The sequence below is a fragment of the Leopardus geoffroyi genome, chromosome A3 (assembly GCF_018350155.1).
Source record: "Leopardus geoffroyi isolate Oge1 chromosome A3, O.geoffroyi_Oge1_pat1.0, whole genome shotgun sequence".
Classification (NCBI taxonomy): domain Eukaryota; kingdom Metazoa; phylum Chordata; class Mammalia; order Carnivora; family Felidae; genus Leopardus; species Leopardus geoffroyi.
Window position 1 is genome coordinate 32,285,328 of NC_059336.1, and position 23,431 is coordinate 32,308,758.

General features: G+C 49.7%; 1 protein-coding gene across 1 annotated transcript; it reads right to left on the bottom strand.

The window, feature by feature from the left end:
* Positions 1–3,403: 3,403 nt before the first annotated feature.
* LRRN4 (leucine rich repeat neuronal 4) lies at positions 3,404–13,843 on the bottom strand. The gene is made up of 5 exons (XM_045445265.1): positions 13,621–13,843; positions 11,735–12,377; positions 10,438–10,642; positions 6,580–6,717; positions 3,404–5,001 (listed from the first exon to the last, which is right to left on the bottom strand). Exons 2-5 carry the CDS (start codon positions 12,366–12,368, stop codon positions 3,750–3,752), a joined length of 2,229 nt encoding a protein of 742 aa, XP_045301221.1. The 5' UTR covers positions 12,369–12,377; positions 13,621–13,843; the 3' UTR covers positions 3,404–3,749.
* Between the last annotated feature and the right edge of the window lie 9,588 nt (positions 13,844–23,431).

Here is a 23,431-nt window from a genome sequence, read left to right on the forward strand (position 1 = left end):
TTGGTGCTGGCATCCTTGGATCAGTGTGTCCCTCAGTCACATTCAGTCCTGGCTTCCTTGTTTCCAGACTAGCCCCTGAGTTGCCCGTGGCCTGAAGTATACTGAAGCCTGCAGCCAGGGACACGGTCACTGAATCAGATGGACGGTGGTGTGAGGAAGAGAAGGATGGCCTGTGGCTGGCCATTTTCTCCTTCTGGAACCTCCTGTGTATAGTCTCATAGCTTGGGAGGTGGTGAAGCTGGAGGTGGAATCCCCACCCAGGAGCACGTTGAACACGTCGTGGCACTAGCAAAGTGCAAGCACACAAACGTTTTAAAATGGGATAACTTGATATAAAGTGTGGGGAAAAATTACAATTTTATACTTCATTGTGTTTATTTTATGGTTTAGTGTTGATGCTATTTGGAGCTACTTACGGGTTGGGCCCATAGTCTCTTTTGTATGAAGGTCTTAATCTGGCTCTGGTTAGTACACCTCAACTGTTAGAAACATGGTACATGTTTCTTCAGGGTTTTGGATATTGAGCTGTAACAAAATGTAAATTCTGCTAGTTGACAAAACACTGGAATTGTATCCGACATGTTAGAGTGTATACTCAAGTGTACAGAGTCAGTCATGATACTCATTTTGGTGCCTCCACATAATGGATTCAATCCTGATAGGAACTAAAAAAGGCATTGAGATTATTACATGTCTGAAGACTATGCTAGTCACATTTTTGGCTTTTGCTTTCCAATTTTTCAATCAGGAGCTGGTAGCTACCTTAAAAGATTGCTTTGTCCAATTCTGTTGGTTACATATGTGATGAAACTCAGGCTCCACCTTAGAATTTTGGGAAGCCTTTTCAAAACTTCAAACACCTATTCAGGTCGAACTTGAACTTGGATACATGGAGTTGCAGCAGCATGGTTTTTGTGCTGCAACACATTTTGGAAACAAGACACATTGAAATCAAACTTTTTTTTTTTTTTTTTAATAGTAGAAATAAATGCTGTTTTGGGTTGAATTGTGTCTCCTCTAAAGATATGTTCAAGTTCTAATCCCTGGTATCTGTGTGTATGATCTTAATTTAGAAATGGGGTCTTTGTAGCTGTAATCGTGTTAGGGTAAAGTCATACTGGATTTGGGTGGGCCTTAATCCAATGCCTAGTGTCCTTGTAAGAAGAAGGAAATTTGACTTCTGGGTATATATCCAAAGGAAATGATATCCTCTTGAAGGGCTCTGCACCCCTATGTTCACTGCAGCATTATTTACCATAGTCAGGACATAGGACATGGGGGCGCCTGGGTGGCTCAGTCAGTTGAGCATCCAACTCTTGATTTTGGCTCAGGTCATGATCCCAGGGTTGTGGGATTGAGCCCTGCGTTGGGCTCTGGGCTGACAGCATGGGGCCTTCTTGGGACTCTCCGTCTCTGTCTCTCTCTCCCCCTCTTCCCTACCCTCCTTTACCTATTACCCCCTGCTCAGTCTCTCTCAAACTATATTCAAGTGTCAATGGATGAGTGGATAAAATGCATGTGTATATATGTATATATATACAAACACACAGACACAGGAAAATTATTCAACCATAAACATGGAAATCCGCCATTTGCACCAACACGGATGGAACTTGAAGGCATTATACCAAGCGAAATAAGGCAGAGAAGGACAAATTCTGTATGATTTCACTTAAATGAAAATCTAAAAAAAAAAACACAAAAAAAACCAACTCCTAGAAACAGCAGTATACTGGTGCTTCATAGGGGTGGGGGACTATGGGTGAATGTGGTCAAAGGGTACACACTTCCAGTTGTAAGATGAGGAAATTCTGGAGATCTAATGATCCCCAGAAGGCAGCATGATGATTATAGTTAATAATGTATACTTGAAATTGCTTAGAAAGGAGGTCTTACCACACACAGAGGTAACCATGTGAGGTAAAGGATGTGTTCACTAACCTTTTTGTAGTCATTTCCCAATATATATGTATATCATTTCACCTTGTACACTGTAAACTTACACACAGTTATGTCAATTATATCCCCATAAAGATGGGAGAAATTTTTATTTAAGGTGGGAAATTTGGACACAGAGAATGCCATGAGACAATGGAGGCGCAGACTGGATTTATCTGCAAGCCAAGGATCACCAAGGATTGCCAGTAACCAGGAGGGGCATGGAGTAATTCTCAGAGCCTCCAGAAGAAACCAATCCTGCTGACAGCTTGGTTATGGTTTTCTGGCCTGAACTGTTAAGAATAGATTTCTGTTGTTTTAAATTTTTTTTTTTCCAGCGTTTATTTATTTTTGGGACAGAGAGAGACAGAGCATGAACAGGGGAGGAGCAGAGAGAGAGGGAGACACAGAATCGGAAACAGGCTCCAGGCTCTGAGCCATCAGCCCAGAGCCTGACGCGGGGCTCAAACTCACGGACCGCGAGATCGTGACCTGGCTGAAGTCGGACGCTTAACCGACTGCGCCACCCAGGCGCCCCAGATTTCTGTTGTTTTAAAGCCATCCAGTTTGTGGTAATTGTTGCAGTCATCACAGAAAATTAAAAATAAATTCTAATGCAGGAAATTAATGTCTAGAAATATGACCCACACTATAATTTTGTAAAATCATTTTCCCCCCTAAGTTTGTATACCAGTGAAAAGGGGTATAGTGAGATACTGCATGCACACTCAGATACAAATCATAAAGGTGATGTTTGATGCAACTGAGAGCAAAATGCTTTAGCTTCCAGTTGGAGCCTTGAGGTTTCTCTCTCTCTCTCTCTCTCTCTCTCTCTCTCTCTCTTTTTCATTTATTTATTTTGAGAGAGCACGAGTCAGGTAGGGGCAGAGGGAGAGGCAGAGAGAATTCCAAGCAGGGTCTGTCAGCACAGAGCCCCCCCCCACCCCCTGGAACTAGAGCTCACCACTTGGGAGATCATGACCTGAGCCGGGATCAAGAGTCGGACCTTTAACCCACTGAGCTACCTAGGCCTCCAGAGGTTTCTCTCCTAAGCTCATTTCTTCTCTCTTAAAAAACAAAATCCTGAAAGTGACCTTATTATGCTTTCTTAAGAAAAGGAGTCCATAGTTCCTCTGACTACTTAGTCTCAGGTGAAATGCAGTAAACAATGAGTAAAAAGCACAGATTCTCCTCATGTCTCACAAGTGTTCCCAGCAGACTGCAGTTCTAACGACAAAGCCAAAAGCACATTTTGTGCCATATCCTGAGACACAACTAATAAACCCAGGAGGCCTCGGGGAAACATAACCAGTAGTTCTCCCTTATCCCCAGTTCTCAGATGAAGACTCCACTGGAGTTGATTCCTTGAATAACACCTGCCTTAGCCAGAGCTTGACCATGAAGGGAACTTCCTTTCCTGAAAGGACTCGAGGATGTCACTTCCAATATGGCAAAAGAGCCTGAATCGTGTGAACTAGTTTTTATCTCCATCTACTTCCATACGCAATCTATTCGACTGGACACAAGCGGCATTAACTGCTGAAAGACCCAAGTAACGCACAAGGATGCCCGGTGGCAACGGGCATCGGGAGTGGACTGGTGTGCACGTTTCTGGGCACAGAGGGGAGGAGGAGGAAGGGAAGGCGGTGGTTCCTTGGACTGAGAAACAGCGGGGCAAGCGCCCTGTGTGCCCGAGGAGCGCTGGCTTCACAGGAAGGAGCGGCTTTCGGAGCTGATGGGGTGCCATCTTTGACCCTCTGTATCTTCTGCACCCAGGCGGCCTGAGTTCCACTGGAGGAGGGGGCGCTGGGCTAACTGACGGTCTGGAGCTTCAGCCTGTGCTCAAAGGCTGGGTTTTTGTAGGCCACCAGGTGCTTGTCATAGCGCCGCGGGTGTGGCGTCCGGGCCCGCCGGCACAGACAGGCGGAGAGCAGCAGGGTGGCGACGAGCAGCAGGACGCAGGCGGCGCACAGCCCCGCGAAGATGAGCACGAAGCTGGGCTTGGTGGTGAAGGCGGCGCACGCCCGCGTCCAGCCCGAGGCCCGCGCCCGGCTCAGGCCCGCCCGGTTGGCCGCCAGGACGCACACGCGGTACGTGGTGCCCGGCGAGAGCCCGTACAGGGGGTGCTGCCGGGCGGTGGCATAGATGTCCGCCACCACCGACGCCGACTGGTTGCCCGGCCGGCCCTCGGGAGAGTAGCGGATCTGGTAGCCGCGCACCACCGAGTTGGGGGCGCACCAGCGCACGAGCGCGGACGTGTCCGTGGTCTCGGTCACCGCCTGCAGCGTGGGGGGGTCCGGGACGGTGTCTTCCCCGCTGAGCCCGGGGCACCGGCACCGCGAGAGCCTCTGCAGCTCGGCGCACGGGGTCTGGAGGTGCTTGCAGGGCTGGTAATCACAGAGGACGTCCCGGGGAGGCGCTCCCACCTCCTCCTTCTTCCCCGCCCCTTCCTCCTCCTCCTCCTCCTCACTGGAGTCGTCCAACAGCAAGATTGGAATCGTGTCCTCGGAAGGACTCGGGTGGGGCACCTGCGGGGTGGCCTGTGGCCTGTGGTCGGGCTGGGGCATCCTCACCGGGTTCCAGGAGGTGGGGAGGAGCCCAAGGTGTTTGCTGGTGGATGGGGTGGCGGCAGCTGGGATGCCAGACTCATGGGCAAGCCTGGCGGCGTGTTCTTGGTGCTCTGTCTCGGCTGTGCTTGCAGCCCTGCGCAGAGCGCTACAGTTGCTGGAATCTGGTGGGGAGATGGCAGCGGAGGGGGTGGTCCCCGTCCTGACGCCACTGCCCGACCATGCGGTCCTTGTGGAGGAATCCGCAGGCAGGGAGGGGGTCTTGGTGACACTCTGTCTGACTTCCAAAGGTGGAGTAAAGGGGGCTGTGCTCTGTGGGATGGCAGGACTCTGTGTAGATAGTGAGTGGGTGACGGGAACAGAGTAGGTCCAGTTGGAATCCAGGAGGGTAGTGCTTTGGTCCAAACGGCACATACTGGGCAGATAGGACAGCGAAAGAGGGGCTGAGAAGGTGTCTTGGGATCCTGCAGCTGGTGTGCACACAGTGTCTGCTGCCCTAGAGGGGAGGCCAACCAGTGAGAGGGTATTCGGCATCAGGGCCGCTTGTGTGCTGGGCTTTGAGTCCTCGGTGCAGACAGTTGCTCCCCTCAAACTGTCTCAACATGCTACACACTCTACCTGCTTCACTCACTGACCCTCAGGGCAACCTGTGGAGGAGACACTCCCATTGGGCCGAGAAAGAAACCCAAGCTCAGCAAGAGGAACTGACCGCCCAAGACAGCAAGTGGCAGAACCAAAACCCAGGGCCAGCACTGTGAATGGTGGTCCAGATTCTCCCAGTGTGGTCTGCCATCTTGTTCTCACCTGTCTGCTTCCTGGCTGAGCACCAGTAACAATACTCACACTAGCCAACGTTTTCTGAGTGCTTGCCATGTGCTAGTGACTACTGTCAGCACTTACCTGTATCAACTAATTTAATCTGTATAACCTTAGGAGGTAGGTTATTATGCCCATTTTACAGATGAAGAAATAGAGGCACAGAGAGGTTAAAGCCATGCCGCCAAAATCAATAGTAGTAAGTGCTGTGAAGAGGCTGCACTCTCAACCTCTTTTTTTGTTTTTTCTTCTTTCTTTCTCAGTCTTCATTTTTTTCAACCTCCTTATTAATACTGTGGTGAGACCCTTCACTGCAAAGGGCCTAGCTACTTATCTTTGGAGGTAACACGAAGGGGATGGGGGTAGACCGAGCCCTGTTTCACGGCTGGGTTTGGGTGGGATGTGAGAAAAAAAACACACAGGATGGGGGGGGGGGTGCAGTGTCTCCTAAAGTGAGCTGCAAGGAGGAGAGTTTAGCTAGTGGAGCTGGTTTGAGAGTATTCAGGATCAGAAGTATCCCCTGCCAGCCCTGCCCTCCCCCCCCCCCCCCCCGCCCCGTTCTCTCCTGGTGGCCAGCCTGGGCATGGCTCCCCACTGTAAAAACAGCTCTTGTAGCCAACAGCCAATGGGAAGTCTGAAGGACTTCTTTTTTTCCCCTGTCCCATAAGAGCCCATTGGTCTTGGACTGAATGATGCAGGAGACCAGGCTACATCTTAGGGACTCAGTAGAGGGGCCTGGTGGTTAAGAGCACAGTTTTCGAGGAAGACAGATCCTGCCTCCTCTGCCCAGAAGCTGCATGAACCTAAGTGAGCACTTCCTCTCTTTGGGCCCCAACCCACTCATCTGTAAAATGGGGCAATGATAAGACTGCCTTGGCAGAGACAAGCTAGCTGTTCACTTAGCCCATTCTTTTTTTTTTTTTTTTCCCCCCTACTGGGCATACAACTAGACTAATTTCCTAGCCTCCCTTGTGATAGGTGTGGCCTCTGACTGACATCTGGCCACTGAGATGTGAGTGGAAGTGATGAGCGCCCCCCTCCTCCTGGCTTGGCCCATTAAAACCACCATGTCTGTTCCTCCATGCTCTCTGCTACTCTGGCTGGCAGCAATAAAAGGCCGTTCTCCTTGGGGGCCCTGCGTGTGACTCTCTGGGGGTGGCCACCCTGCCCAACACTGCTATACTGCCCAAGGTGAGCAAGGCAAATGCTGTGAGAACTTCAGCTCACCCCTCAGTCATCTGCTTTGTAAATGTATTACCTGCTTAGGACAGTCCTCTTTGCATCCTTCAGGAGCCAGGACAATTCACAGCTGCAAATGAGGGGGTTGCCGAAGAGGTTAATGGTTAGGACCTGGGAGGAATGCAGACTCCAAGGAGGGAAGGAACTCAAGTTGCAGCTGAAATACACAAAAAATCCATTAAGTCAGGCTTTACTTTATTTTATTTTAAATTTATTTATTTTTGAGAGAGAGAGAGAAAGCGCAAGTAGGTGAGGGGCAGAGAGAGAGATTGGGAGACAGAAAATTCCACGTTATCAGCACAGCCCCCCTAACGTGGGGCTCAACCTCATGAACCGTGAGATCATGATCTGAGCCGAAACCAAGAGTCGGGCGCTCAACCAAAAGAGGCACCCCAAGTCAGGCTTTAAAAATCAAGTCAAGACTATCCCCAGAGAGCCATGGTGGTGTCATGGCAAAACCATCCTGTTAGGGCTTAGGTGATATTACTTTGGATAAAACTCTTAATGACCTTAGACTTCATTTTTTGTCATTTGTAAAGTGGAGATACCAACCCAATTCAGTCGCTGTCACCCCTCATATCAAATGAAGACAATACTCTCTTGCCCACTGTTGTATCAAAAAAGAGTCTGTGATAACGAAAATGTTTGTAAATCTCCACACAAAAGTAAGGTATTGTTATTCCAGACCCAGTCACAAGAAGTGACAGACTGTTTATTAATGAGAACACTCTTGAATATATACTCTTGCAGTTGAACTGTAGCTGATGACACTCAACACCAGTCCTTTGGAACACGCCTCACTGAAGTGTATCAGTGAAGCTCTTGTGAGTAGAGAATTTCCCCAAAACTTAGTAGCTTAAAACAACAAATATTTATTCTTATGCTTCTGTGGTTCTTGTGGTCTGGGCAAGTTCAGCTAGGGCTGGAAGATCTAAGATGGCCTCACATACATGGAGCCTCCACTAGGCTGGGGCCCCTCTTCATGTGCCCTTCATCATTCAGGAGGCTAGCCCCAGGCTAGTGCATATGGTGGTGGAGGGGTCCCCACCATCGAAGAGGGGAAAGCTCCAATCCTCCTCAACTGCTTTTAAGTCTCACCTCACATCACTTTTGCTAATGCCACACTTGCCTAAGCCGGTCACATGGCCAAGCCAAGCTTCTAGAGGTGGAGAATAGACTCCACTTCTTGACAGGGGGAGCTGCAAAGTCACATTGAGAAGGGGTGTGTCTACAAGGATGGGAGGACTTATTGGGGCCGTTTTGCAAAGGGTTTAGGACACCCAGCAATGGCAGGGCCCCTCCCAACACTCAGTTCTTTCTTCCCTAGGGTCTTACAGAGCGTTTGGCCTCAATGTTTCCAACTCCCCAAGCCTCCTTTACATACACTCAGTCACAATTTATCTAGAGCAACAGGAGCTGCACTTTCCCTTCAGGTTTCTTCTGACCAAAGGCTGGCTTTCCTCCATCTGCCTGGGAACCATGTGCCTTCCCCAACTGCTCTGAGGGGGCTACTCATGTACTAGAGGAGGAAGGACCCACTCCCCAGGTCTGCTCTAACACTCCGGGGTGGTGGGGACCTGGCAGCTGTTCCCGTGGGACACCAGACATATGTGTGTGCTATTTATATTGAAATTCAACGCACACATATGGGTATATACATATATATGCACACATGTGAGCATATACATATATGTGCTTGTTTTAGGAGATTTCACAGAGCTGGAGTAGAAATCTTAGAATGAGAGTTTACTTAGCACTTCAGCACACGAAGGAAATATTGCTCTTTTGGCCTGAAGGGAGAGAGGAAAGGATTATTGTATTTTTGAGCAGGTAACATTGCCCAGTGCTTTACATCCATTATCTCATGTTGACATCATTAGGACAGTTCAGCGAGGTAATAATATTTTGCTCATTTTACAGATAAGGAAAATGTGTCCTTTCCTTCTCTGGTGGTCATATCTGCCACCAATGCGACTTGCACTTGATAAAATCAAGTTGAATTACCACCCACATGCTGAGGGATGGCTCACATCCTGGTGCATGCCTGTATGTCTCTACATCTGAACTGACAGAGCCCTAGTGTGAAAGAAGTTTCCATTTGCTCTCTCTTTTCACTCTTTGCTGAAATACCGCCCCTCCCTCCTGCATGTCAGAGGGGACTGTGGAGGGCTTTGGGCATGCTGGGTTGGCAGAGCAGCCAGGAAGGTGCCCATCCCCTCTCTAGTGGGTGCTCCTTATGTCAGGGCAGCCAAACATCACTCAGGATTTATCACAGCCTCCTGGGGGAGGTTGCGGGTGAGCTAAGGAGAGCCAAGAGCAGGCCGGGCTGAAAAGGGGGAGAGAGGGTCCAGTAGGTCAGATAGCATTTAATGAGCTTCCGAAGCTTGAGAGCACCCAGGAAACAAGTGGCTCCTCCCCACCCCCAGTTGGAGCACAGGTGGTGCAGTGGGGGGCCTAGGATGAGCCAGAAGGAATTAAATCCTGTCCTTCATAAAGCACTGCAGTGTTTTCATTTGGTAGGAGACTCCATCAGATTATGATTTAGATAGATCCCTTGGCTTCTTCAGCCAAGAAGAATCTCTTGGCTGAACTGCCAGTGTTCTTAACTGGGGGTAGGAAGAGACAGGGTATGTGAAAGTGGATGGAGTCAGGATTTGAGCCGGGGCAGTTTGGCTCCACATCTCATACCTTAGACACAAGTCTGAAGCTCAGAAGAGGAGTCTGAGCCAGAGAGGACATTACACTCACCACCATCACCACCACCATCATCATCACGATTACCATCCACTATCACCGGTTCACGATCATTACCCACATCATCACCATCACCACCATCACTGTTACTTGCATCCTTCCCATCACCTTCTTCACAGCCACCATCATCTTCACGAATGTTACAGCATGGGCCCTGTGCCAGGTGCTGAGCTAAGAGCTCTGTGTGCCTGTTCTATTTGTTTTGCTGTCATGACAAGCCCCAGAGTGAATAGTCCAGCTGTGGCTGGGGCTAGCAGAGAAAGGAGAGATGTGGCTACATTGAAAGTGATGATAGGGCAAAGGTGCCAGCTTCCCAGGGCCCAGATGTGGGCCCTCAGGAAAGCAGACAGCCTGGGGTCATCTTCAAAGTGACACTGCCCTTCCTGTTGAAGTCACCTTCCTATTGAGAAGGAGGGTGAATGTAGTGATACTTCAGATAAGTAGGCCTGAAAGCACTGACCTGGGGTCCCAACTCTAAGAAGGACCCTTCTAGCCTTTCACCTTTCCTCCTTGGCCCGTTCAAACCTTGGAAGGCTGAATTGCCTAAACACCTGGGGAAGCAGGTGGATCCAGAGATAGAAAAGAACCTGATGCCTCATCCCCTGTTTCCGCTACAAGTTTCTCAGCCTGGGCTTAAAGGGACGTTTACATACATGAGACTTTGGAGCTTTAGTATTACTCTGGAGAAGACTGAGTTCCATGGTTATTAGGCCGATGCACTATCTAGTACCTGACCACGATATCACCCAAAGGATGAGGAAGAACAGAAGCCCCGAGAGGATGGGAAGGAGCAGAGGGAGAAGAATCAAGGTCTGGTTAGTTCTATAAAATGGTTACACGTGTTCAACTTAGCGCAGTGGCAGAAATCAGTTATGTGATTCAGATGGGTCTTAGGAACACTTACTTCGGGGGCGCCTGGGTGGCTCAGTTCATTAAGCGTCCGACTTCGGCTCCAGGCATGATCTCATGGTTTGCAAGTTCAAGCCCCGCATCAGGCCCTCTGCCGTCAGCACAGAGCCTGCTTTGGATCTTCTGTCCCCCTGCCCCTCCCTTGCTTGGTCTCTGTCTGTCTCTCTCTCTCTCAAAAATAAACATTAAAAAAAAGAAAGAAAGAAACACTTACTTCTGGAATAGAAGGACCTGTAGGCGAGGAGTGTCTTCGAAGATGTGTGTGTGGACAAAGGTAAGTGCTGAAGAGTCTTGACAATCCAGCTGCTGCAAGTCAGGGGTCATCTTGAAAATGTCCCCCTCCAGGGTTCTCAGCCTGGGCATCTTCCTCAGGTGGAGAGACCTGAGCTTTCTCAGGTCTCTGATCCACCCGGACTGAACTGAAACACAGAGGGGGAACTGCCCACTACCCAGGAAGACATCAAGAGGCTAGCCCAGCATTAAGGAAACAAAGAGGGACAAAGTGAGTCATGAAGGTCATTGCTGAGCATGGGCACAGTTAGCAGCTTTGGGAATCTAGAAGCATAGCCATTTCAGCTGGAAGAGCCCTCAGAGACTGCCTGTCTGTCCTTCCTGCCTGCCTGCCCGCCCCGGGGCAGCCAAGGTCAGAGAGGAGAATGACAGGCCTAGGGCCACACAGCTGGGTGGGAGCAGAACCAGGACTTGAACCCAGGACACTATCTCCAAGGCCTCTGCTGCCCCACCCTCTTGTTACACACCCTCTTGTTCACTCTGATGGCTACAAGGACTGGAGACATTTTTGAGAGAGGTGAGGAAGTAGGAGAGGAGGAGCAAGGCTGGATGAGGGCCCAGAACCTAGCTTCGTGGCTCTCTTAACAAATGGAGACCATACCACTTCCCCTGCTTCCCATTCTCGCTCTTTTTTCTGTCTGTGGTGGAACAGGTGATTACAGACACATGAAGTGTTTTTTTTAAAAAATAAAACCAACCTTGTGAATTAGAGTCAGAACACGGCCAAGTACAGGGGAGCTGGTATTCTCACCTCCCTCCTGTGTCTTGTTTGAAAGACCCAACGTTCACAGAATTCACAGAACAATTCGAGTCAACCAAGTAGAAAGACCAATGAATTCACCCTCAGGACATCTGTTGCTTTGGGTTAGCACGAGCTGTGAGACCACAGGCCAGTCGTCGCCTTCCCGTCCAGTCCATGCCCTTCCCCCCTTTGTGAAACCGATAGACAATAACAGTCCTCACCTCTTGGGCTTCCAGGAGTTAACTCCCTATGTTAGATAATAATAATTCCCACCTCCTGGGCCTCCGGAAGTTGACCCCACTGTGGCCCTTCGAACAGGGCCCGCTGGGCTTTGGAAGTCAAGGTGGGGTTAGTTTCCAGCCGCCCTGGCCCACCCCGGCACAGGGCGCCCGGTAGCCACCCCTAGAGGAAGTTCACGGCCTTGCCCCGGAGGGCATGCCCAGCCCGGCTCCCAACTCCCGGCGCGGCCCGGACTCACCCCGCTCCAGGGACGTGCCGCTGAGGTCCAGGACCTCGAGCGCGCCGCCCGCCCCCGCGAAGGCCGCGTCGGCGATGCCCGCCCCGGGGTCGCGGCCGAGCTCGGTGCAGGAGAGGTTGAGGAGGCGCAGCGCGGGGAGGCAGGCGAAGGCCCCGGGCTGCAGCTCCCGCAGCGGGTTCCCGGCGAGCGCAAGCGAGCGGAGGCCGGGCAGAGCGGGCCCGGCGCAGGGCGGCAGCGCGGCCAGCCGGTTGTAGCTGAGGTCCAGCGTGTGCAGCCCCGCCGGCCCCCCGGGCCCCCAGCGCAGCGCCGCCATGCGGTTGTGGCGCAGCGTCAGCACCTGCAGCTGCGGCAGGTGGCCGAGCTCGGCCGCGCTCAGGGAGCGCAGCAGGTTGTGGCTGCCGTCGAGGCTGCGCAGCGTGGGCGGCAGACAGTCGGGCAGGCGCTCCAGGCTGCTGTTGGCGAGGGTCAAGGTCGTGGCTCCCGCGACGGGCAGCCCCTCGCAGGGGGAGACCGTGGCGTTGCTGGCCCCGCTCTCCCAGGGGCCCTGCTGAGTCAGCCGGAAAAGAGGGGCCCTCTCCTGGGGAGGCCGTGCCCAGCTGGGGCGCAGCAGCAGCGGCAGCAGGAACCACCACATGGTGCGTGGCTGGGGAGAGAAGAGCGGGACAGCCCCTTAAAGCCAGCAAATGTCCCCCGCTACGCTCGGGCTCTGAGGAGAAGCACAGGCCCTGGATGTACCCTGAAGGGCGGGGGACGCTCCTGTGACACCTGACCTTCCTGCTCCCAGCGATGCCTTTCCCCCTAATTCCCGTGTGGCTCAGCATCCACAGGTGACCGCTTGCAGAAGGCCTCCTCCATCTGTCCCCTCTGGCCTTGAACTTTCAAGTAACCTCCTTCCTTGTCCCCATTGCATGAGCTTCTGGAGGGAAGAGACTGTGCTCTTTATTACTGTAAACTTTCCCCAGGTCCACAGATGCTGCTCCAGAAACATCTATTAATAATGAGCCTTCCCCGTCAAGAGAAGCCCTATTGGAATAGAAACATGGAACTTCTGGAAGATTTTATCAATTCCAGGGAAACTCAGTTGCCTCAATTTTCCCCCTGAGAACTGCCCAGCCACAGGTGAGTCTGTTTTGCATGTGATCTGGTTTTCAGGTCATGTTTTATTGTAAATTTTTTCATGTTTATTTATTTTTGAGAGAGAGGGAGAGACAGAGCATGAACAGGGGAGGAGCAGAGAGACAGGGAGACAGAATCCGATGCAGGCTCCGGGCTCCGAGCTGTCAGCACAGAGCCCAACTCGGGGCTCAGACTCACAAGCCGCAAGATCATGACCTGAGCCGAAGTTGGATGCCTAACCGACCGAGCCACCCAGGCACCCCTTATTTTAAAATAAGTTCTGAAGGCAGAACTTTCTCTTGAGAGGGCTCTTTCCTGAGAGGTTGGCTTCGGGAAAAAAAGAGCCCCCAGAAAGCTGTGAGGGTTAAGAACGTGGAGTCAACATTTCCCAGTCTCATGCTGGTCCCAGAGAAAGCTAGGGCCCCTGAGGTCAGCCTTGCTCTGGATGGATGGCTGAAGGCTCCTAGGTGTGGAGTTTCTAGAGTACCCAGAATTTCTCAGAGCAGCTGGGAGATCAGGTAGGGGTAGATCATGTGGCCGTGGGCTGGTTTGGGAGCGGCAAAGTTACTTCTAACCAGGCTTGGCCTTGAGGTCACTGCTTCATATAGCCCCACTTCCTCTACCCTGCTGTCTCTGCTGGCCACCAGGTTTCAGAACAGCCAGGCTACAGGGGAAGGGCTTCCCTCCTGCTAGGTGGGGGTCAAGGCAATGAGAAGGATCCTGAAAACTGAGGCCAGGAGTCCACCCATCCGGCAGTGTGTCATACTCACCCTGAGCTGTCCTTTAGGAGTGTAGCACCCCCGATGCCCCTTTGCAGTCCTCTATCTTGTCTTGCAGATTCCAGGGGTCAGTGACTTAGACAGCCGCTAAACTGTGAATTCCAGAGGGAGGCCTGTTTCCCAGGTGCCCCTGCTCCCGGCCCCACCCACTACAAGGGCCTGAGATACTCCAGTCCCTGCAGCCCCTCCCTCCCCACCAAGACAGTATGGTCCTTAGCCCACGCTTTCACTGCCTGTCTCCCTCCTCCCCCACTGGGCCTGAACCTGCTCTTTTTTAGGCCTGGCACCTCCTCCCTGCCCTCCCCCATCTTCACCTCTCCTGACACTGCCTTTTGGGGCCCTGACAAAGGGAGGGAGTCAGCTCTCCTTGGCTGAAGGGAGTGCTGAGGGCTCAAGGGTGCAGTGATGCAGAGGCAGCACAGTCACCTCCCAGGAATCTGATCCTCCTGCCAGGTAGTTCCCACTCCTGGGATGGTTGGAGGCTGAATGATCAGCTGGGATGAGGAGGAAGCCCTCTTCCCAAGGAGGAAGGCACCCTAGTCCGTAGGAAAGCTTGCAGAGCTTCAGAGGACAAAGTGGCAGGAGAAGAGGTCCTCAGAGGAGCCTGGGGAGCAGGGGCAGGCTCGAGCCAGATCCAGGAGTCCCCAAGAATGCTGGGGTTTCTCTAGGACCCAGTTCGGTGACATCATGGATGTTTGTCTCTCCATCTTGTGAAGATAAATAAAGAGGGCAGAAATGCAGAAAGAACATTTCTGCCTTAGGACTGAAGTGGTTGATGCTGAAGCTGTGACGATGCTAAAAATGCTTCGTTTAGAGCAGAGCCTTTCTTCCCCAGAGTTCCAAGACTGGCCATTTTATCTGAGAGCCTTTGATCTTCACCCCCCACCCTCATCCCTTTCCCTCCACCACTCCCAGGGCAGGGGTTAATCATCCCCAGCATTGTGCACACAGACAAGGACCAGAACTTCATGGATCTGTCCCCCTGTCAGTCCTTATCTGAGTAGCCCTGAGGAACTCCAGGACACCTCGAGACTGGCATGTTGTGTTAATTGGATAATTGCAAGTCCCCTGGGATCTCCTTTGAGGCCTTCTCTACTCACAGCCTCAAAATATCAGCCGAAGTGCCAGTCTGGGGCTTGCTGCTCGGAAGCATTCTTTCGTCTGGCCCAGGTGGGGGGCAGGGAGAGGCCTGTTCTGTACAACCCTGTCTGGGGCAGTGCAGTCACTGTCCAGGGAGCCAGAGACTAGGCTCCAGTGCCCCTCCCTTCCAACCTTCTCTCAGAGTTAAACCAGCCAGGTCTATACTACAGGCTGGCAGAGGTTTAGGGAGTGCAGGCAGGACTCCCCAGATGTGAGGGGCCAAATCTATTGAGACAGGGACCCTGATGAGGAAAGCAGTGGTTCCCCCCCCCCCCCCCCATGACATGGACACCTATAAAAGAAGATCCCAGTGGCCAATGTTGGGTGCTCCTCTGTACTCCAGTGGGGTAAGGGGTCTGGAGAGACCAGGGCTGAGCAAGCCCACTGAGGCATTGCCCTGCACTTGCCCAGAGCCCCAGGCCTTCTGAGCCAGCTTCTTGTCCCTGCTGCTCGGTGGCTAGCTCATCCATGGTGGCAAAGTCCTGGCCTGGACAGGCTGACCCAATGTCTGAGCTTGGCCATCTGGTTTGCTCTGGCCCATGCCCTTGGTGGGCTGCCCAGTTGGGCTTTGAGCTGGAGAGTCTGGTGGCAGACCCTTCATGGCAGAGCTTGCTTCCTGGTGGCTGGTTGGCCTTGCCCCAGCGGGTGCACTCTGCTTGTCACCACACCATCTTTTAAAAATTGAGCATCTGGGGGCACCTGGGTGGCTCAGTCGGTTAAGCGTCCGACTTCGGCTCAGGTCACAATCTCGCGGTCCGTGAGTTCGAGCCCCGCGTCAGGCTCTGGGCTGATGGCTCAGAGCTTGGAGCCTGCTTCCGATTCTGTGTCTCCCTCTCTCTCTGCCCCTCCCCCGTTCATGCTCTGTCTCTCTCTCTCTCTCAAAAATAAATAAATGTTAAAAAAAAATTAAAAAAAAATTGAGCATCTGTTATAGTCAGAGCCTAATGCCATATGCATGATCTCATTGAATCCTCGCCAGGTACTATTATTCCCATGGTACAGATAAGTAAACAGGTTCACAGGGGCTGCCTAGACTAGCTAGTCTCTTTGGCTTAACCACTCCTTTATACTGCCTTCCATAGGCCTCAACATTTGACACTGTAATACTCCCTATAAGCACAAGAGAACCTTTTCCAAATATTTAGATAGACCCAAATTATGCAAGCAGCCAGGACAGTTGGGAAATTCCTTTTCCTAGTTGAGCAGCTCATTTTCAGAAGAAACCTCTTGTACCCCTGAGGGCGCAGGGCTGAGGCAGATACCTGGGCAGGGCCACTGGGCACCTCTCAGGAAGGCCCTGGCCATCTTTTTCAGCCCCTTCTCTTCCAGCCCCTTTGGGAGGTCAGGAAAAGATGACTGAAGTGTTTGTCCCGTCTGGACAAGGATGCTAAGGTCCCACAACAGAGTCCTGGAAACAATAAGTTTGTGTCCTCCAAATCCCATGCCACGTCCTGACCTCCATCACTTTACCCAAGTGGCTCCCTCTGCCTAGGTGCTCTCCCCCTTGACCACATGGCTTTCCATTTAAGCTTACTCTTCCATATCTACTCTGGGGTCTCTCAAGAGCTGACCTTGACATAAGGACTTCGGTGCAGGTAGTTTATTGGGGGTGGTGGCCCCAAGGAGCATGGATAGGGAATAGGAAATGAGTTAGGGAAGGGAAGCCACTACAGGTGCCTTAATGAGCTGATCACTCAATCCCATTGGGTTTGAGCATACTTGATCAGGATCAAGTGGGAGAGGAATTGGGGCATTTACCTGCCAGCTTCTGTTTCTTGTTGGCTTGAGGGTTCTTCTTGGGGCTTCAACTCCCTGACATGCCTGGCTTGTCCTGAGCATGGATTGAGTGGGCTAGGAGTGGGCACCAAAAGCCTCAGCTATAGCACCCTTCAAGATTTTGTCCAGGCAGGCCCTTCTTGGTGTTCTCTCTGACCTAGGCCAACTGCTATCAGGTGGATTGATATGGCATCGTTCTAAAATATTTTATTTATTTATTTTGAGAGAGAGAGTGTGCAAGCAGGGGAGGGGCAGAGAGAGGGAGAGAGAGAGAATCCCAAGCAGGCTCCGTGCTGTCAGCGCAGAGCCCAGCATGGGGCTCGAACTCACAAACCATGAGATCGTGACCTGAGCTGAAATCAAGAATCAGACACTAAACCGACTGAGCCACCTAAGCGCCCTGACATGGCATCTCTCTAATATATGGATTAAAACTTCCTGAGAACTGCACCACGTTGTTGTTCTCAGTAGTCCTGGTGCCCGGCGTGGAACCTGGCACTCCGGAGAAATGTTCGCTAAATGAATGGGAAGGGTATGTGGCGAGTCACGGTGTCCTCCACAGTGCCAGGAGTGGATGGGGCAGGACTCAAAACAGTAAACATAGAATTCCCAGGCCCGCCAGCATCCCAGCATTGAAAGAGCTCAGGTGAGGGTTGACAAGGGGTATGGTGGGTGGGGGTGGAAGGAGAGAATTGGGTCACAAAGAAATTTCCAACTCAGACTCCTGACACTCTCGTGGATTTTTTGGGGAAAGATCACATGGAAGAAGATCGCAAGGTCAGAGTGTTAATAAAACCAAAGCCTGCAGAAGAAAAAAAAAATGAGCCAGCAATTAATTATACATTTGGTCACACTCCTTTTCTGGATTTAGATCAAAATCAGACTTGTGGATTCTTGGCCTTAAGAGTGACATTACAACGTGTCTGGTTCTACCCTCCCCTGTCCACTTTAGAGGGAGAAAATGGCCCTAGAGAGGGAAATTGGCTTATCTGAGGTCACAGAGGTGAATCCTAGCAATCTAGTGAGAAGGAAGGGTAACCTCATTCTCCCTATTCTATTCTGGGCTCATCTGCATAGCCATCTGCATAGGCAGGTTTCACCTGCCCTGGCATTAGCAGGGTCTTTCCCCGTTGGTCTGACCAATTGAACACATCTGATGAGCATCAGGTGGCTGGGAAGAATTTCTGGGGGTTCTTACCCCTGTTCTCTCCAACCTATCCCCAGAACTCCAGAAATGAATACCCCTAATATAGGTTGCCCCAGAGATCCAGAATTGGTGCTTCCCCAGGAGTCCTGTCCAGCTCTGTTCACAGCTGTAGCAGCCTGGGATGCTGGCCTAGGTGGCAGGTGACTGCTCAGCCAGCTGCCTCTGCCCTGCTTTCCAGATGCCAGACAGTTCTGCTGAGGGTTCTTCCTGTAAGCGCTGGAGCCGGAATGTACTAGCTTGAAGGCTGCATTCTTCTCTGATAGAGATAAGCTGGCGGAATGGGGGAGTGTCTGAGGGAGGAGATGGTACCAGGTTGTCAGGTCTCCAGCAGCCAGCTCTCACGGAATGGAATGCAGGAAAGGGGCCTTCAGGTGGTGGGGACCAAGATGCCTGAGTGGGCTCCACTGACGTGGCTGACCTGCCTGTGAGGAAATGATCTTCAGGGAATAAAATAGTCATGGGTTGAGAGTCCTGTTTATTTTTCTGTTGAGGTGTCCCTTAATAGCAGTAAGTTTGCAGCATAAGGATTTGTAGAATGCTTAGAGTTTTTAAAAAATGCCATTTGAGATTCTGTTAAAATTGTAGTGGGAAGGATTCAAACTGAAATGAGAGGTCAGACTTTAATCTGCCACTTTATTTTGCACGTAGGGAGTGGGATAAAACAGTACATGGGCTGTTTTTATAAAGCACATTCTGGAATTCATTACAGCCCGAGACAGCACATGAGTGGAAAGGTCCTAAAACTGGGGCAAGATATTGGGTTTGCATTTAAAAAAATGTTTTTTTTTTAGTTTATTTACTTTTGAGAGAGAGAGAGAGAGAGAGAGAGAGAGAGTGTGTGTGTGTGTGTGAGCAGGGGAGGGACAGAGAGAGGGACACGCAGAATCCCTAGCAGGCTCCAGGCTCTGAGCTGTCAGCACAGAGCCCGACCCAGGGCTCGAACTCACGAATCGCGAGATCATGACCTGAACCGAAGTCGGATGCTTAAAAGACTGAGCCATCCAGGTGCCCCACTGGGTTTGCATTTTAATGCTGCTCCTTTTTTATAAGAATTATTTATATTATTCTTTTATAAGAATTTATAAGAATTCTTTTATAAGAATTTTTTATAAGAATTATTTATAAGAATGCAGTATCTGTATTCTTGAGCTTCTGTCTCATATTTCTCATCTATAAGTAAATAAATCAGTCCAGGGTTAACAATTCAGCACACACGTCCCTGAGAACATGCCAGTGCATGCCCTAGGTACTCGGTGTATAAAATGGGGACTCAGAGATGAATAAGACCTGAACCATGCCCTTCAAGCAGTTCCCAGTCTAGAAGGGGTGGAAGACAGAGAAAAGTCACCATCAGTGTGAGTACACTATCTTCTTGTTACAGAAGGCTGAAATGCAAGCTCTGTTAGCCCAGGGAATGTGTGTCTAGCTTGTTCACTTCTGCATCCCAGCATCTGGCAGTACCTGCATACAATGGGTATTTAAGAAACATTTGCTGAATGAGGGGCCCTCTGGGTGGCTCAGGTGGTTGAGCATCTGGCTTCAGCTCAGGTCATGATCTCACAGTCGGTGGGTTTGAGCCCCATGTCGGGCTCTGTGCTGACAGCTCAGAGCCTGGAGCCTGCTTCGGATTCTGTGTCTCCCTCTAACACTGCCCTTCCCCTGCTCACACTCTGTCTCTCAAAAATAAAGAAACATTAAAAAAAATTAAAAAAGAAACATTTGCTGAACAAATGAGCATTTATTAACTATGTCCTTCGCTTCTTTTGTTTCTGATCAGTTCTATTTCCTTTCTTTGGGGTTTTCCACAGAACAGTGATGGTTTGCTTGTGTAGACTTTTTAGTATGTTAAAGAAGATTCTTCCCGAAGCAAAAGTATTCAAGTTGCATACACAAGGTCATAATTTAGAATCTTACAGAGCTTGGATGTTGTTTATTCCCCATTGCTACAGCGACTTGCAGACACGATAACATTTTGTTGAAAGAAAAAACGCACACTATCCATCAAGCATATGAGCATGTGCTTAATGTTATTACTTAACGTGGAAATGCAAATTCGAACCACAATGAGATACTACTGTGCACCCACCAGAATGACCAAAATTAAAGGGACTGAGAGTACCAAGTTTGGGAAAGGGTGTGGAGCAAGTAGAATTATTAGACACTGCTGGTGCGAATGTCAGACGGTGCAGCTACTTTGGAAAATTGGCAGTTTTTTAATTAATTATTTTAAATTTATTGTTTAATTTACATCTAAGTTAGCATATGGTGCAACAATGATTTCAGTAGATTCCTTAATGCCCTTACCCATTTAGCCCATCCCCCCTCCCACAACCCCTCCAGCAGCCCTCTGTTCTCTATATTTAAGAGTCTCTTATGTTTTGTCCCCCTTTCTGTTTGTATATTATTTTTGCTTCCCTTCCCTTATGTTCATCTTTTTTTGTATCTTAAAGTCCTCATATGAGCAAAGTCATATGATATTTGTCTTCTATGACTGACTAATTTCACATAGCATAATACTCTCCAGTCCATCCATGTAGTTGCAAATGGCAAGATTTCATTCTTTTTGATTGCCAAGTAATACTTCATTGTATATATATACCACATCTTCTTTATCCATTCATCCATCGATGGACATTTGGGCTCTTTCCATACTTTGGCTATTGTCGATAGTGCTGCTATAAACATGGGGGTGCATGTGTCCCTTTGAAACAGCACATCTGTATCCCTTGGATAAATGCCTAGTAGTGTAATTGCTGGGTCGTAGGGTAGATCTATTTTTAATTTTTTGAGGAACCTCCATACTGTTTTCCAGAGTGGCTGCATCAGCTTGCATTCCCCAAAACTGGCAGTTTTGATGAATGACAAGCATATATCTACATAATGACTCAACAGGTGCACTCTTGATACTCAAGAGAAATGAACATATATATCCACCAAAAGAATGTTTATAACAACTTTATTCATGAAGGCCCCAAACTGAACACAACCCAAAGGGCTATAAGTAGGAAAATGAATACATAAATTATGGCATAGTCATACGATGGCACAGTCGCAGCGAACAATGAACTCAACAACAGAGATGATTCTCACAGACACTTGTTGAACAGCAGAAGCCAGGGACAAGAGTATGTACTATATGGTTCCATTTATGTGAAGTTCAAGAAGAGGCAAAACTAATCAATCTTCAGAATAGTGGTTATTTAAAAAAAATTTTTTTTAACATTTATTTATTTTTGAAACACAGAGAGACAGAGCATGAACAGGGGAGGGGCAGAGAGAGAGGAAGACACAGAATCTGAAACAGGCTCCAAGCTCTGAGCTGTCAGCACAGAGCCTGACGCGGGGCTCGAACTCACGGACCGTGAGATCATGACCTGAGCCGAAGTCGGATGCTTAACCGACCAAGCCACCCAGGCGCCCCAGAATAGTGGTTATTTTTGAAGAGCATCTGAGGTGCATGGCTCAGTATGTATTAAGGAATTGGAGGTATGACAAGACCTGGTGTGTTGAGGGGATGGACAGTTCAATATGGTAGGAGACTAGCAGGAGCCATGGTGGAGGAATGTAGGGAGAAGACATCGGAAACATTATTTGGGGGTCATTTTGTAAAAGGCTTTGTTGTGATCATTAGCGCTATTTGCCACGTATTTCAGCTTTTCTCCCTTCTGGTCACTCAGTAAGATTATACTTCCTGGCCCCTTGTGGTTGAATGTTTCCATATTTTGTTCTGGCCAGTGAGTATCACTTCCAGACAATGTATTTAGCTGCTGGTGTGAGACCCTCCAGGGCTCTCTCTTCCCCTCTGAAAATGGGCAGTATTTGGGAAGGTGGCTGTTGTGTCAGCCTGGGTCCTTAGGAAGACCAGAGTTCCCCTGAGGCTGCTCTGCCTATATTGGGAAATAGTAAGTGAATATGGTAATTATAGATTACAGTAAGAATTATAAAGGATATAAACAGACTGATGTGATGTAAAGGAATTGGGGAGGAGAGTGGAGGTGGTCATCGGAAGGCTTGCTTCATTTGCACTGAGGCCTGGGGTGGGATGGAGCTGTCAAGCAAAGGGCCATGGGGAATAATATTCCAGAGCAAATGAGCAAAGATTTGGAAGCAGGAAAGAGCCTGCTGTGTGTGAGTCACAGAAAGCAGATCTTTGTGGCTAGAGGATGGTGGGAGAGGGGACAGGTGGGAAGGGATGTGATTAAGGGGGTTGTGTTAAAGGTCACTCTAGTTGCTGTATCTATTGTAGGCAAGAGAGCTACATTAAGGGGGTGTTGAAAGTGTCCAAGGGGGAGGAGATGATGCTGGTTTGACAGTGAGGATAGTGAACGTGGAGAAGAGTGTTCACATTTGAAATATGTTGTGAAAGTGGGATCCACAAGACTTGTAAGTGGGTTGGAAGTGAGGTGCGGTAGGCTGGATAATGGCCCCAAAGACACACACATTTTAATTGCTGGAACCTGTAGATGTTACTTAAATGGCAACAGGAGTTTGCTTATGAGATTAAGGTAAGAGTCTTGAGATGGAGAGATTATCCTGGATCATCTGGATGAGCTCCTGATGGAAGCACAGGTGTCTTTATAAGATAGAGGCAGAGGGAGAGTTTACTACAGAGAAGAGGAAGGCCATGTGGAGACTGAAGGAAGATGCTATGCTATGGGCTTTGAAGATAGAGGAAGGGGTACCTGGGTGGCTCAGTCAGTTAAGCATCTGCCTCTTGATTGCAGCTCAGGTCATGATCTCACAGTTCATGAGATTGAACCCTGTGTCGGGCTCTGTGCTGACAGCAGGAAGCCTGCTTGGGAGTCTGTCTCTCTCCTCTCTCTCTCTTTCTCTTTCTATCTCTCTTTCTCTTTCAGTTTCTCTCTCTCCCCCTCTCCCTCTTTCTCCCTCTGTCTCCACCCCTCCCCTGCTCATGCTCTCTCTCCCCCTTCCTCAAAACAAACAAATATACTTAACTAATGAGGATAGGAGGAGGGTCTAGGAATGCAGAAGCTAGAAAGGCAAGGACATGGATTGTCCCCAATCCCTCCTGAGGGAGTATGGCTCTGCTGGCACTTTGATTTGGGCTCAGGGAAACTGATTTCAGAATGCTCATTTCTAGAACTCTGAGAGAATAAATGCGTATGTCATTGTTTTTATTGTGGTAAAATATATAGAACAATATGTATCATTTTAACCACTCCTTAGGTATACAATTCAGTGGCATTAAATACATTCATAATGTTGTGTAACTGTTATCTATGCCTGAAACATTGCTGTCATCACAACAAAAACTTTACTCATTAAATGACAACTCTCCTTTCTCTGCCTCCCCAACTGCTGGTAACCTCTGTTCTACTCTCTGTCTCTATATTGGTCTATTCTAGATACCTCCTCTCAGTGGAATTGTACAATATTTGTCCTTTGTCTGGCTTATGTCACCAGGCATAATGTTTAATGTTTGTTTGTTTGTTTGTTTATTTATTAGAGAGAGAGAGAGAGAGAGAGAGAGAGAGCACGAGCAGGGGAGAGGCAGAGAGAGAGGGAGATACAGAATATGAAGTAGGCTCCAGGCTCTGAGGTATCAGCACACAACGTGGGTCTGAAACTCACAAACCATGAGATCATGACCTTAGCCAAGTTGGGCGTTTCACCAACTGAGCCACTCAGGTACCCTTCACATAATGTTTAATGCCAAGG